The 14,343-nt window shown below is 39.9% G+C and overlaps 1 protein-coding gene across 7 annotated transcripts in view; it reads right to left on the bottom strand.

The window, feature by feature from the left end:
- LOC116045663 (voltage-dependent calcium channel subunit alpha-2/delta-1) overlaps positions 1–12,321 on the bottom strand; it is a 67,870-nt gene extending 55,549 nt beyond the window's left edge. For 6 of the 7 annotated variants that reach the window (XM_031293441.2, XM_031293446.2, XM_031293447.2 and 3 more), the window contains exon 1: positions 12,041–12,320. In XM_031293441.2, coding sequence (XP_031149301.1) covers positions 12,041–12,129 — 89 coding nt within the window. In that variant the 5' untranslated portion in view covers positions 12,130–12,320. Of the gene's footprint in view, positions 1–12,040 lie in introns of all 7 variants that reach the window. The other variant, XM_031293445.1, reaches the window with a different exon arrangement.
- Between the last annotated feature and the right edge of the window lie 2,022 nt (positions 12,322–14,343).

The raw sequence follows: 14,343 nt of genomic DNA, 5'->3' as shown, positions 1-14,343 counted from the left end.
TATGTGTGCAAAACATCAACGCTCAATACAGCTGAGGAAGGTGATAAGATGCAAACAAAGAAAGGTGCAAAAGATCAAGAAGTCATACGAGATGTAGGAAAGATGCATCAGGGACACAAAATCCACAGTGTATATGGAAAAATATGAGCAGGCACGCTTGTGGAGAAACAGGAAACACTTTGCAAGAGCGAGAAAACTATTGGGGATAGCGTAGTTTAAAACTGTTTAGGAAGAGAGAGGGTAGGTGGAGATATTAGAGCAGGGTCAGCCATAATTCATGCTATACCTTAATTACCAAAGTCAGATGGTTTAGCGGTTGTGGACAACACTGTAGACTGAGGCTTGGCAGAGCTGTATGGCTATGTGAAGGAAAACTGACATATATGTACAGCTACTGTACTCTATGTTAGGGTGATTTAGAGCCACCAACTGGTGTTTGGGTAATCATGTTTCCAGTCATCTGCAAACAGGTTCAAAGGGATCAGTGGTGCTGGATGTAACAACAAATCCTTCAAACAATATGACCATATAGGTTGTTTATTGCTACTACTGTATCTAATATGACCCATAAGAGTGTGTTGTAAATGGTGATGTCCATTATGGAAAATGATATCTGCTGATAAAGATTGTGATATGATTAAAACCACTACTAAACAGACCTTGTGGTGAGATTGTTTTTTCATATTTATATATATATATAAACCTGTATATTAACCCAATGCATAATCTGCTTAATATGCTTAAAATGATTTTATTTACTTTTTTTCTTATTCTACTGGGGATGCAGGTACTGTATGTGCATTTGAGAGCAACACAGCCAGTCAGATTCCTTATATGTGAACATAGTTATAATTAGTGAGTTAGAGTTGTACATTATATGTGTATATATGTCTGTGTGTGTGTGTGTGTGTGTGTGTGTGTATATATATGTCTGTGTGTGTGTGTGTGTGTGTGTGTGTGTGTATATATATATGTATGTGTGTGTGTGTGTGTGTGTGTGTGTGTGATTCCAGCGACTTGACATTGAGAGAAGAGGGCCTTTTCTCCAGAGTTTAGCTTCTGTGAAATCTACTGCTACCAGTGCAAATCTCTATAACAAAAACTCCCAGGTGCTGACAAATGGATGAGACAACCCATGCTATGGTGCAGTATGTGGGCAATGTGTTTTTCTGCACATCCAATATGGATGACATAGACATTTTTTTATCTCCAAGATATATTTCGAATATTTTGGCTTCATGAGAGTGTGATGCAGAATAGCTCATCCCCATTAGCACAATATTGAATCACTTGTATGTGCATTTGCTTTGTCTGTGTGTGTGTGTGTGTGTGTGTGTGCGTAAATACCAAACACTGCAATGTGCAGACAAAGAAGTCTTGACTGCAAAGCACTCACTTGGCTCATTATATACAGTAATGGACCATAAAATAAAAGCCGTACGCCTGTTGCTTTATATGAATATTCACAGTCAAATCCCTTGTTAAATTGGCCTTAAATTGTCAGATGTATTATCTTTAGGCTTGCAATTCCAACCATCCCTTGAGGTTAAATGGTGACGCTTCATAAATGCCATAAGGGGAGGCTTGCTCCCAGCCTGTCATGGTTGGTCTACTGTATGTGATGTCACATCACCTGCTTCATGTAATGTATCTCATTTCACCTTTTTCCATACGTACACAAATAGGGGAAGTTCAACAATTATTATTTTATCATCATCACACTGTTATCACACGTATAATGTAAGCGGTTTTCAATGACTAAAATAACACAGTGATTCAGTAATGAAGTCATTGTTATTGAGCTGAGGTAGCTAATTTTTTTCTGCTCTGGTTGCTGGGCTCTGATTACTGCAGCCTCTGGTACAACGCTGGATAATTAAACACACACACACAAATGTACATGCAAATGGCAACTAGGTCAGACACTGCCCTACATTGTTTTTCAGACACAGGAAGAGCAAATGAGAGCCAAACACAAAGAGAGGCAGAGAGAAAATACAAGAAAAAGAGAGACAGATGATGCCATCACTTTGGCACTAGATAGAGTAATGAGCTGGCCAGTAGTGTGTATTTGAGTGGGCCGCTGTGTTAAACTACAATCTAATTACACATCATTACAGAGGCTTGGACCGAAGTCCAGACAGGAAAGCGGAATGAGGCATGGAAACACCAACTGTGATGCACCAACACAACCTTTGGTGCTCTGCTCACGCTCTAAGCCTATTCTGTACACTCACACCCAAGTGGCCAATTTAGACATTCTTCAGCCTAAAAAGTACTTTGTTTTGAAGTGGAAGGTTTTTGGATCAAGGTCTGACCAGACCAGCACCCTTTGTCTTTTTTCACAACAATTATCATCTTAGAATTGTAATTTTACTAGGCTTGGTGATCCGATTCTGAAATATTCCTGGCACAGCCAACACGAGTTGCAGTTTGCAAACCCCTTTTGCATTATGAATATTTTTCTGTCCATCCATGTGTTCAGTATGATCCAGAAGAATGCGCTTGATGAAAGCCACTTTATTTTAATTGCTTTTGGCTCATTTTGTCTATGCTCAAACACTCTATTGTATCTAATCATCATCATGCCGTGCAGATAGACATGCATGGTCAGTAACTTACAGTTACAATCATGTATACTTTCTGATTACATTTATATACAGTATACTTACTTATAATTGCTTCTTATTTCACATTGATGTGCTTGTGAGGCAAGAAGCATTATCTTTTATCTTATTATCTTTATTTTGGACTGCAATAATTATGAAAAAAGGACTTCAGTGTTTCTCGATTGGGGGTACGCATACCACAAGGAGTACTTTGGAATACTACAGGGGGTACTTTTTTAAAATGTTAATTTAAAAAATATCATTCATGCATGGTTTCTAAAATACTTACACACTATAATAATGAATGAATGTAGTAATTCTAAACACTTCAAATGTAGCATTTAAGTGTTTTTTAGTTACAATATTGTTGTTTTGTACATCGGACACTGATAGCGAAGCGTTGTATTGTGCCTAGGGCTGAACGATTAATTGCATTGCACACGATTGTGATGTTAAAACGCGATTTCCTAATCGCAAAGGCTGCGATTTGGTCACATGACTCGCGAGAGCAAATCAGTCTGCACTCCGCAGAGAAAGCATCAACTTAGCATGCTAACGCTACACTGTACCTTGTACCTGAAAGCTGATTTCTGTCATTCAAACAACTCTGAGTTGTAGTTTAAAACTTTTACAGCCATTTTAATAAAATGAAGGGTTTTATTCTGGTTCGAGTCCATACGTGCAGTTAATGGATACAGACACGCAGAACTGAAGGCTCGGTTGGCAACTAGCTCTGATTAGCGGTTAGCTCCGTTATAAAGATATGGAGTGGAGGAGCTGCCACTGAGAGGGGTAACAATCAGACTCTGATAAATGACGTTCGGGGAGCTTTCACAGCAGCGTGGCCGCGGTGTTTCAACAGTTTTATTAGTACAGTTAATCCCACGGCAAGAACACCAGCAACTAGCTAACGCAACGATAGCCTCTCTGAACAAGTGCACACGGCAGCACGCAACTTCACGAGGGGGAGGGGCTGGAGGCAGCTCCTCTCTGTGCACTGTAAAAAATTACACTGTTGTGTGTGTGTGTGTATATACTATATTTTTACTTTTTTAACTGTCTAGTGTGTAATTGTGTGTTGTTCATACTATAAAATGATGTATTGTTTGTCTTTGTTGAATAATACAGAAGACAAAGAGCTTAAAAAAATAATCGAATCGAAAACGCAATATTTGGAAAAAAAATCGCAATTAGATTATTTTCAAAAATCGTTCAGCCCTAATTGTGCCTCTTTATATATAGGCTTTTTTCTACCAAACATGTTTTGTGCTGGTCAGGAGGTACTTATGTAAGATATAAAACAGTATTTCAAAGTGGGTACATTATTGAACAAGTTTGAGAACCACTGTAGATGAATCAGGCTGCACATTTTCCTCTGCAAATGTTTTAAAAGAGGAACCCTCCACAACCTCCAATAGAAATGAAATTCAGCAACCATTCAAAAAACAGTGAAGGCCATAGAAATATAAAAACAGTCCTACTGAATGTTCACCATCACCATAGCAAACTCAAGGCAGACTGTCAGCTTCCAGTGTAATTTTAGAATGGATGCTGGGGGAGCCTGCAAGTTTTTTTAGCACTTGAATCCACAATATGCATTTGAGGTCTCCATGCTACAACCTGGAGAACATGACATTAGACATGAGCAATGTAGGTGAAAGGAACAGTCAAATGGTGTTTTGTGAACCAATTTAACCTGCAAGATGATGGAGGCCTTTTGTAAATACAAAGCACCGAACAGAATTAACTTTAAAACATATTCATACACGTACTCACTCACTTATTCACAAATTCACAATGAGCAGCCAGCAGATTGAGACTGTTGTGTAGTTGAGTCCAATCTGCAGCGGTAGCTCTTTGACTTGAATTGGTGACATGTAGTCTCGCTCAGGGTTCGAATTACATGGGAGCTGAGCTCCCATCCCATGAAAGCAGTAAAATCATACACCTGTGGGGGTCTCTAAAAATCATCAGCACCATTATTTAAATTGCAAATAAAGCACTTTTCCCAAACACACAGAGATCTGAAGCAGACCTGTGCGTCGCTTGGTGTCCACTCTCGCTGTAAAAATAGAGATGAGCAGCGCGCCTTCCGTCCGTAGTCTGTGCAGCTTCAGGTTTATAATGGACGCACTCTGCTGTCGACATGCTGCGGCAGATGTGTCCCGTTTGTGCTCCGTGTATTTCTGTCGTAGATTTGGTTTTCAACCTCTGATGTAGAGCAGCGTACAGCCACTTCCCTAAACTTTGTCTCATTCAGAGACCAGAGTCTCAAACGGGGCTCTGAGTCTGTCAGAAGGTCTGAGATCTACCGTATCAGCAGAGCAATCACGTAATGCACAGCAGGCTATGGTGCAGGTAGATTATTTTCTGAAATATAATGACTTTATTCTTGTAATAGCTTATTATCACTTTATTTTTCTCAAAATATCACAACTCCTCCAAATCACAGAGAGCACAGATTAAATATATTTTGAATGTGCACAAAGTTTTGAACATGAGCAGTAATCTTGCTCAAACACATCTGAAATATTACAGTCCAGGGCTTTATTAATCCATTAAAATGAATTCATGTATCATTGAGGTGAATAATTGTCATATGCACATTTAAGCAGTGTTGTATAAAGTACTAGAAAGCAATACTTGAGTAAAAGTACAAGTATCGTACTAGAAAAAGACTTTGGTAGAAGTGAAAGTTACCTTTTAGAATATTACTTAAGTAAAAGTCTTAAAGTATCTGATATATACTGTACTTAAGTATCAAAAGTAATTTTCTGATATTTAATGTACTTAAGTATTTGAAGTAAAAGTAAAAAGTTTTTTTTTTTTTTTTTTTTTTTTTTAAAAAGCAAGCGGTTAGAACTTTTATTGTGAACTCTATTGTGGCTTTCTTATAGTAAAGCATAAAGCATATTCAGGATTCCCATGTCTTCTTAATCATCCGGTAGGAAGAATCTTTCATTCCAATGTACAGAAACTTTTCTTGCAAATACGGCCACGGGTGTATGACGTTATCTTCCCCACTACCCTGTTCACCGAGTTCACCACTATCGTCGGGGTGGTCGTCTACGATAACGGGAGGTCCTCCAGTAGGTGCTCGTGCTTCCATGGCGGTTTCAGTTGTGCGTCCTCCTCCTCCTTTAGCAACAAACAAGCGCTGAAATAGAGCGTGCGGCGTGCAATCTAGGAGCAGTGATTCGCCAAACCTCCCTTATTGCAATCGCACACATTTCTTCTAATTTTATTTTTTTAGTAACGAGTAACGAAGATGCTTAGTGGAAATATAACGGAGTAAAAGTATACATTTTATCTAGGAAATGTAGTGGAGTAAAAGTGAAAGTTGACATAAATTTAAATAGCGAAGTAAAGTACAGATACGTGAAATTTCTACTTAAGTACAGTAACGAAGTATTTGTACTCCGTTACATTACAACAATGCATTTAAGGAGGTTACTTCCTCAACAAAAGACGCAAAAGAGGAGGGAAGAGTAAATGATGCCTCTAGGCTACATGTATGCTGACTCAGATATAATTAGAAAAGTCGATCTACAGGAGAATAAATAGCAATACAGAATGTCTGAGAGCCTTATTGTAATATATTCCATTATGTTTTTATATTTGGATTGTAATCTATGTTTCCCTTTACATAAAGATATTTCCAGCATACATTGATTCAGAAAAAGGTAAATAGGTGCATACAAATTCACCAGAATGCAGGAAATGAAATGTTTAATGCTCAAAATATGCTGCTCATAGACTACTTTTTTTTTTTTTTAAAGAGACCCCCACAACGATGAAATCATAATTCGAACCCTGGTCTCGCTTTGCCAGACCATCCACATGCTGCGGAGCAGAGCAGGGTCTGGCTAGTCCACATAGCATTTCGTGATGGGAGAAAAACGTGCTCTGGTTTATTGGCATTTCTTTAACCCAATCACAATCGTCTTGGGTGGCACTAAGCTCCGCACGGACTGCTGTAAAATAGTTGTGCGAGAGAAAACTCAGATTGGACAGCTAGTCTAGCTAGCTGTCTCAATTTACCATGCAGAGATCTGAGGAGCAGTTAACCTTAGTCCTCATACTATGGAGTTTAAAATTCTAACACAAAAAAAGTAGAAGGAAACAGACATCGGCGAAAAGACTTGCATCCGGCGGAATTTCCTGCGGCACCGGAGCAATCCCGGAAGTGGAACATCAAAGATATAGACTTGTACATGTAACTTCGGAGTTCGAATATCAGCAAAAGTGCTGGTGCTGTTGAATCGTATTGCATTATACTAAGAGGCTTTTCTAATATTTAGTCTACCTTGATATAAATGACAGTACATTCGAAATGTCTGACATTCGAAATGTCTGACATTCCAATGTCCGGGTCTGGTCTGGTGACCAAACTTTTAATTCAAGTAAAAATCTAAGCAAAGCTGTGGCCGGGTTCGATTCGATGGGTAGAGCAGGCGCACATATAATTAGAGGTTTATGCCTCAACGCAGAGGTCCAGGGTTCGAATCCGACCTGTGACGATTTCCTGCATGTCTTCCCCCTCTCTCTCCCCTTTCTCACCTAACTGTCCTGCTGAATAAAGGTGGAAAAGCCCAAAAAAAAAATCTAGGTAAAGCGACTAACAGGTATAAATGTGATAACATGCAGACTTAGTAGGTAACTGAATAAATATGTGAGTATTTTCACTATTTCATTCTACGCTGCCACTTTGGGTATGTCTTTCTTGTAAAAGGGATAATGTATCTTAAGTAATGTCCTGGCTAGATAAATAAAAATAAAACAACTATTTATTTACTCCTACCTGATGTCATCACTGGTCTCATCTCTACTTGATGCCATCGCCGACCTCATGTCTGTCTCATTCACTCCTTGCCTGTGTTCTTCTCCAAGACATATTGTCAAACAAACATTATGTAATAGATTTTCTATATTAGTTGTTCCATATTAATAACATTAAGAAATGAATCTGTTGGTATCAAGTGGCTCCCCCTACACTTCCACCTAATGTTAGACCTACCTGTTGCCGTCCCGTTTTTCCTGATCCACCATCCTCACACCTGAATGAAATGAACTCACTGTTAAGTATAGCAGCCTAAATCCAATTCTTAAATCAGCCTAGTGATGGAATCAGATAAGACAACTATTATGCAGTAAGGTTGTGCTGCTGTTGGAATTACATTCACATTTTGGATTTTAAAAGGTACGAATACGGAGAACCACTTAGCACAGACCTTTAAAGAGAAAGAGAGAGAGAGATGTGACCCTGTAATTACAGCTTCCATGTCACCCAACAGATGTAACTATAGTCTGTATGTCTGACAGCAAAGCTAACATGAACAGCTAATGGTAAAACAAAATATATTAATGATTCCATGGTAAACCAGAGCTATTGCATAAGTTATGTTTTCCAGCTTCTTGTCATTTATTGTGCATGCTACCTTATATTTACCAGTTGTTATTTTACATTAATAAAATTGAGATATGTCATGCATGGGATTAGTACCATAGGGTTTAACCAAAATCTAAATGTAGCTATCAGCAACATTGGTTTGCATTAAGCTAGCCGTAAACCCCACTTTAGCTGCTAGTGTTAGCAAATACTAGCTAGTCTGAATATTTGCAAGCCTCCAAGTTTGGTAGCAAATCTATGCATGATTCCATGGTAAACCAGAGTTATTGCATTAGTTATGTTTTCCAGATTATTGTCATTTATTGTACATGCTACCTTATATTTTCCAGTTTTCAGCTCAGCAACCTCGGTTTTACACATAACCTTGGTTTTTTATATTCTAAGCTAGCCGTAAATCCCCATTTGGCTGCTACGTTCCCAGTGTTAGCAAACGCTAGCTAGTCTGTTAACATGAATATTTGCAAGCCTCCAAGCACAGACGTCACACTTTAAATCCTACCTGTTGCCTTTCACCATCCACTTATTTAACTGCTGTCACATTCCTTGACATGCCATCTCCTTTTCCCTCTTTCTTTTTATATTTTTAGCTCCTGACAGCTTTTTTGCTTTATCCATCTTTTTCCATAGACGACAACTTACTACTCGTACCTGCTCGTTCAGCGCTCACTGCGCCCCCCAACCCACCCCCGCTCCCTCTTCTATGTCAAAATTCTATGATGGAATCTTATGAGATATGGCGCCTACTCTAGCCTGTTAGTCCTCTAAAATGTTATATAACATGGAGGGAATGCAGAAATGATTTAGAAACGCACAACAGCAGCTACATAAAAAAATATTTTTTATTTTTTTTAACATTGCTTTGGCGCCCCCATAATGTGGCGCCCCTATGCACCGCATATAGCGCATACCCACTTGTTGCGCCACTGGTAGGAGAGACAGCGGAACGCGACGGAGAAAGACGCCGCTGAGCTGGCCTGCCCTGTGCAAGCCAGCCTTCTTTGAGAATTATTTATCAATCTTATTTATCCCTTTGTAGAATTTCTTTTTTTACTTCAAAGATAGGCTACCTAAGTAATACTTATAACGTCGTATAACGTCATCTGGCTACTTTAGGTGACTTTTGGAGCTGGTGCTAGGTACTACTAAGAGTTGGCATTCTATTTAACATAACAGGCACAGTTTTAAACACATAATTAATGTTGTGAAATGGAACAAGTTTTGGCAACAAAAATACTTAGGTTTAGGAAATCATCAGGGATTGGCATAAAATTAGTCACGTAAAACTACTAAAATGAGGACGTAACTCCGCCATGGAGGTCACTGCTGTTGGTTGCCTTTTAGTTTTACATAGAACATGAACCCCGGACTCCTGAGTGAAAGTCCTGTGTTTACTTGTTTGCCACTCTGATGGTACGTGTCCACATAGGCATTTTTTGACAACAATGATCGCCCAGCTTTCAAGTAGTGGATGCCTGGGGGTTAGCAGTTATCAATTTCTATAAAACAGACTACACTCTCTGGACGACCTGATTGGGCTGTCTGCTCCCGGATTTCAAAACAGACCACCATGGTGGCTCGTTTAGATTTTCTCTTATTTTACAAAGATTGTTCACCCAAGTGTGTTTCTGAAAACATTTTATGTGAGAAATAGGCTATGCAGTTACTAAATCTGTCTTAATTTTAGATCGACAATGCTCAGTTTAAAAGATTTTCGTGAGTTTCGGAGAGGCGGTGAGTCGAGCTGGACGCTTGCCAGTGGACACATACCACAACACTTAGTCATCTAACTTACTTCTTTGCCCCCGTGATAATTACTACGGCCGTGAGATGTTGCCACCTAACAGAAAACGTAAATATGGGTCGTTGCTTGTACAATCGACCTATAGACCCTTTGCATGTGACGTCACGCTCCACTCGCGCAAATTATGAACGCCATAACGGATGGCGGAAGAGTTATGCTGTAGGTGGCAAGCTAAACGCGTACGTTTTCGTTCGTGTTTGTGTTCCCACATTCACAATCTGCAGAGTAATCATCACCAACACAAGCATGTGTATGTATTGCCTTTCTGTTTTAAATGAGTGATAAATAAAATGATCCTCAACCAGCTAGCTAGCTGCCGTGCTAACCAGCTGTTCCTGCTAACAGGTCCAACCCGATGATGACCCACATAACTAACATCGGTTATTCACTGACCTAGCTACATATCCAAAAAAGAAACCCGTTCCCTTGATCTTTTAACTTAACACACATACAAAAAATATCGGAAACTAGCTTCAAAAAGGCCAAAAAAACGGAGCTCCTACCCCTGCTATAGCTGCAACTAGGTTTGGACTGCTCGCTAGCTGCTGCCCATCACGTCGTAATATCCACCGGTCAAATCTTAACATAGGCTACAGCGAATATAATCACAGATAAGAAGATGGCTAGATGTTACAATTATGTGTGGCTACTACTGATCATAGACACTCCATGATTTACTGCATGGATTAACATGTGATAGATAATTCATAACTGCACTTCCCAGAGTTGGGATGCGTTCAGGCATCCATTAGGAAGTTGCATTGGCACACCCAGTGAACAACAGTATGTGGGTAGCCACAACCGACCATGTCCTCTAAAAACATGGGCTACATGTTATATAAATCTTTACTTAAGTAAAGAATATATATATTAATACAAAATAAACCCTAGATTGATGTCTTATCTTTGCCATTATGAGGTACCTCCCCCCGCCGTTAGCGTAGCATTGCGTACCTGTAACCCAGCCAGCTACAAAGAACTGGTAAGCATCCAGACTTTTAAAAGCTTTGAGATCAGCACCAGTATATGGGGATACCTCGTTTACCACATAGTCTTACAGAACATGTGGACTGAAGTCGGGCAGACTCTGTGATTTAATGAGGTCAATGAAAACGGAGGGAGGAAGAATTATCCTGTTATCTCCAACTTCTCAAAATACTGCTCTTTGTGAGCACCTCCCAGATGCCCTACCTCGACCGATAACGGCACAACAACTTGTTGTTCAATAGAAGAAGCCATAAAGCCATAAATACAGTTTATTTAGTGTTATGTATTTCAAACTGATTGAAACTATGAAACTTTCCGCTCGTCTACTACACTGTTTAGCTTGTTATTGCCAGTGCTTTTGCCGTCCATCATGGCGTGGTCACGTGGTCGTGGTCACGTGTTTGCAAAGGGATACTGTCGTTTTCTGGGTGAGGACGGCCTGCAAATAACAGTTAAATATATTATGATGTTGTTAAAGTTTATAGTTGTAAACACAAGATGCTAATTTTCCATCTGACCCAAACTCTTGAATTAAATGTGAATATACCTTTAATTTATACTGTTAAAAAAATGCTGTGCTGTTGGGTGGCTCTTAGCCTACTGTAAAAAGGTTCAGGTGAATAATGCAGACATCCTAAATGTGAACTGGATTTTAAGATAACTTTGAATGGAATTACCTGTCTGAATGTAATTGGGAACATATACACGTCCAATAACTCTGATTTTGCAAATGAATAATAGGATTGTTCTGTCGAATTTGGGAGGAACATTGTTTTATTATTACAGGGGAAATAATAAACCAAGACTTGACAAGATCGTTTCAACCAGTCTGGGTAAGGGCCACAGACAAGGGCCAACTTTTGTCATTTTACATAAAGGAACAGGACCCGAAGGCAACTCCTCAACTTCATAGAGGAGCTGTCACGGAGCTCCGTGGCCACAGACATCCACCGGCGACAAAACCGATTACGGTAACCAAAATGAATCACCGCCTGGAGGCGAGCAGTCAGGAAGGCTGAAATATTGTATAGGCTACCTTCAAGATGACCACTGGTGCACGAATGAAATGACTTGCCCAGCCCTCTCTCACACCCCTAAGCGTCAATACACCGTGAGTGGCTCATTAATGTAGCCCAATACTTGTCTCCAAACGACGAGCACTTGAAACAAGGAGTCTGCAAACCAGAACATTAACTGCTCGAAATAGGATTATAGAGGCTATAGCCTACTTACATGAGCTGTGTGGGAAACTGCGATGCCAAAGTCCCGTTCTGCCATAATAAGACCAGAAACACCCAGGCATGTACCCTGCAGGTATTCATTGTAAAAGAGGGGGGAAATTCCCCGACGCGCGTCAACACCAAATGTGCTCCGCTCCCCTTCGCCGCCGATGAATGGGAGCGGTGTGCAAGAAGCAGTGTGAGTGGCAGTCTGTCTCTCCCTCACAGATTAACGAACCCTGACACCTCTAATCTGAGCACCCGGCCATCCCGCGCTCTAACAGGTACTGGTACAGATATCCAGTCTCTCTCTCTCTCTCTCTCTCTCTCTCTCTCTCTCTCTCTCTCTCTCTCTCTCTCTCACACACACACACACACACACACACCCGCCCCCCCTCCTTTTCTTTTTCAAAACAGTGAAAAAATTCACATATGATCCTTTTATCTTGCTATATGACTTTTGTCAGTGATACTCGTTAGTGACATGACCTAATGCAATTAAGACTATCCCCATATTATAAAAACCTAATAATGGCAGTGTTAATAAATATAGCCTTACCACAACATTACTGTAAAATGTAATTAAATGTATTACATTTTAAATAGATTTGTTTTGATCCAAAAAGCATCACTCTAAATTAGTTATCCTTCCTTCAAGGTGTAGGCTACATCATTCCTTATTAGGAGCCACACATTTTTTTCTTACCTCCCTATAAAGAAACACTTGCTAAAAGGAGGGTCTGACCACAGGTACCACACACACACAAGGGCATGCACACTGAATACAGATGCAGGTTTGGCTCTAATGCCCTACAACCTTTCAATTCCTACAACCTGAAGGGATGGGAGAATACGGGCTTTGATAGCACAATCTTTGCCAGTTGCTATCAGTCATCCTGGTAGCATGAGTGGCAGCGAGCAGAGAAACTGCCCCACATGGGAATCAGTGCTAGGGTGACATATCTATTGATTTCACACATAGTGTAAAATCTTATCTGCCAAGTACAGTAAGAGCCCAATAAATCTTAGTGCCATCAATCATACCTATTTTATAAGATTGAATTTGCAGCTATGTGCTGCACATCCAAACGGGAATGTATAAATTATAGAATATATAGAATATATACAAGCTCCTGCACCACTGTAGGATATAAAATCACAGTTTCTGTCATGATTTGGAATTAAGAGCATCAAGACTTTGATTGAATAAAACCTACTGTGTGTGTGTGTGTGTGTGTGTGTGTGTGTGTGTGTGTGTGTGTGTGTGCATGAATGTGTGTGTGTGCTTGTGTGTGTGTGTGCTTGTGTGTGTGGGTAAGTAATTCAGGCCTGGAGGGAGGGCAGGGCAGCACAAGCAAGATGCTTGGGGATTTGGTTATCAATCGTTGCTTGGCAACCACACCATCTCTCGTGTCTTCTCACCCTCCCCTCCTTCCTTTCCCCCATTTCACTCTTTGTTTCTCCCATCCCCACTTCTCCCCCTGCTCTCACTGTACTGCACTGTTGCTCTTCCACGCTCACTTTCTCCACTATTCTCATCCCTTCACTCACTGTCACATCACCCTTTCCACATTCTCTCTCGCTACACCTTTATCACACTCATTTCCCCAAGCAGCGGAACAGAAGCACCTGCTGATGGGATGGAATAAAGTAAGTGAATAGTGAGGATGAGGAACATAATAGCAAAGAGCAGTATGGAGAGGATAGAGGCCTCCTCTGCAGACATCCCCATTCAATGTTTTTTTTAAATCAATTGGGAAAAAAATCTCACACTCCCGAATAGGAAGAGGTGTAAGAAATGCCTGTGCTGCTACACCTTTCCTTATGTATAATCTAAGATATGGATATAAGTAAAAGACCAAAATAAAAACTACTGACATCTGGAAGACAGACCCTGGTAGACTGTGTATCTCTGTCTAAAGCCTGAGACACTTGACAACACCAATATATTCCATAGTCTTCATAGGTTACATGACCCTATTATAAAATTAATTTCACTTGTATAAAAACAATTTCATAATGCAACAGTTTCGATTTACATATAAGACTAATAACCTGGTTTGCCTTATACTCTTACATTTGTCACTCCACACAAACTGGGAATTCCCAAATAATATAAACATAACTATTAAAAAACAAACAAACAAACAAAAAAACATATGAATGGGCCCAAAAATAATGAGCACATAATATAATTTTTAATATCAGCCAAATGGGCTAATAGCGAAAACCACCTGTAGCAATGAATTTGAAATATCTGGTAACGATATTGATGTTAAAAATAAAACACTGGTTAAGGATCAGTTCTACTGTACA

This window comes from Sander lucioperca, chromosome 7 (assembly GCF_008315115.2).
Source record: "Sander lucioperca isolate FBNREF2018 chromosome 7, SLUC_FBN_1.2, whole genome shotgun sequence".
NCBI classification, from domain to species: domain Eukaryota; kingdom Metazoa; phylum Chordata; class Actinopteri; order Perciformes; family Percidae; genus Sander; species Sander lucioperca.
The sequence above is the reverse complement of the archived record's forward strand: the minus strand, read 5'-3'. Positions and strand labels throughout refer to the sequence as shown.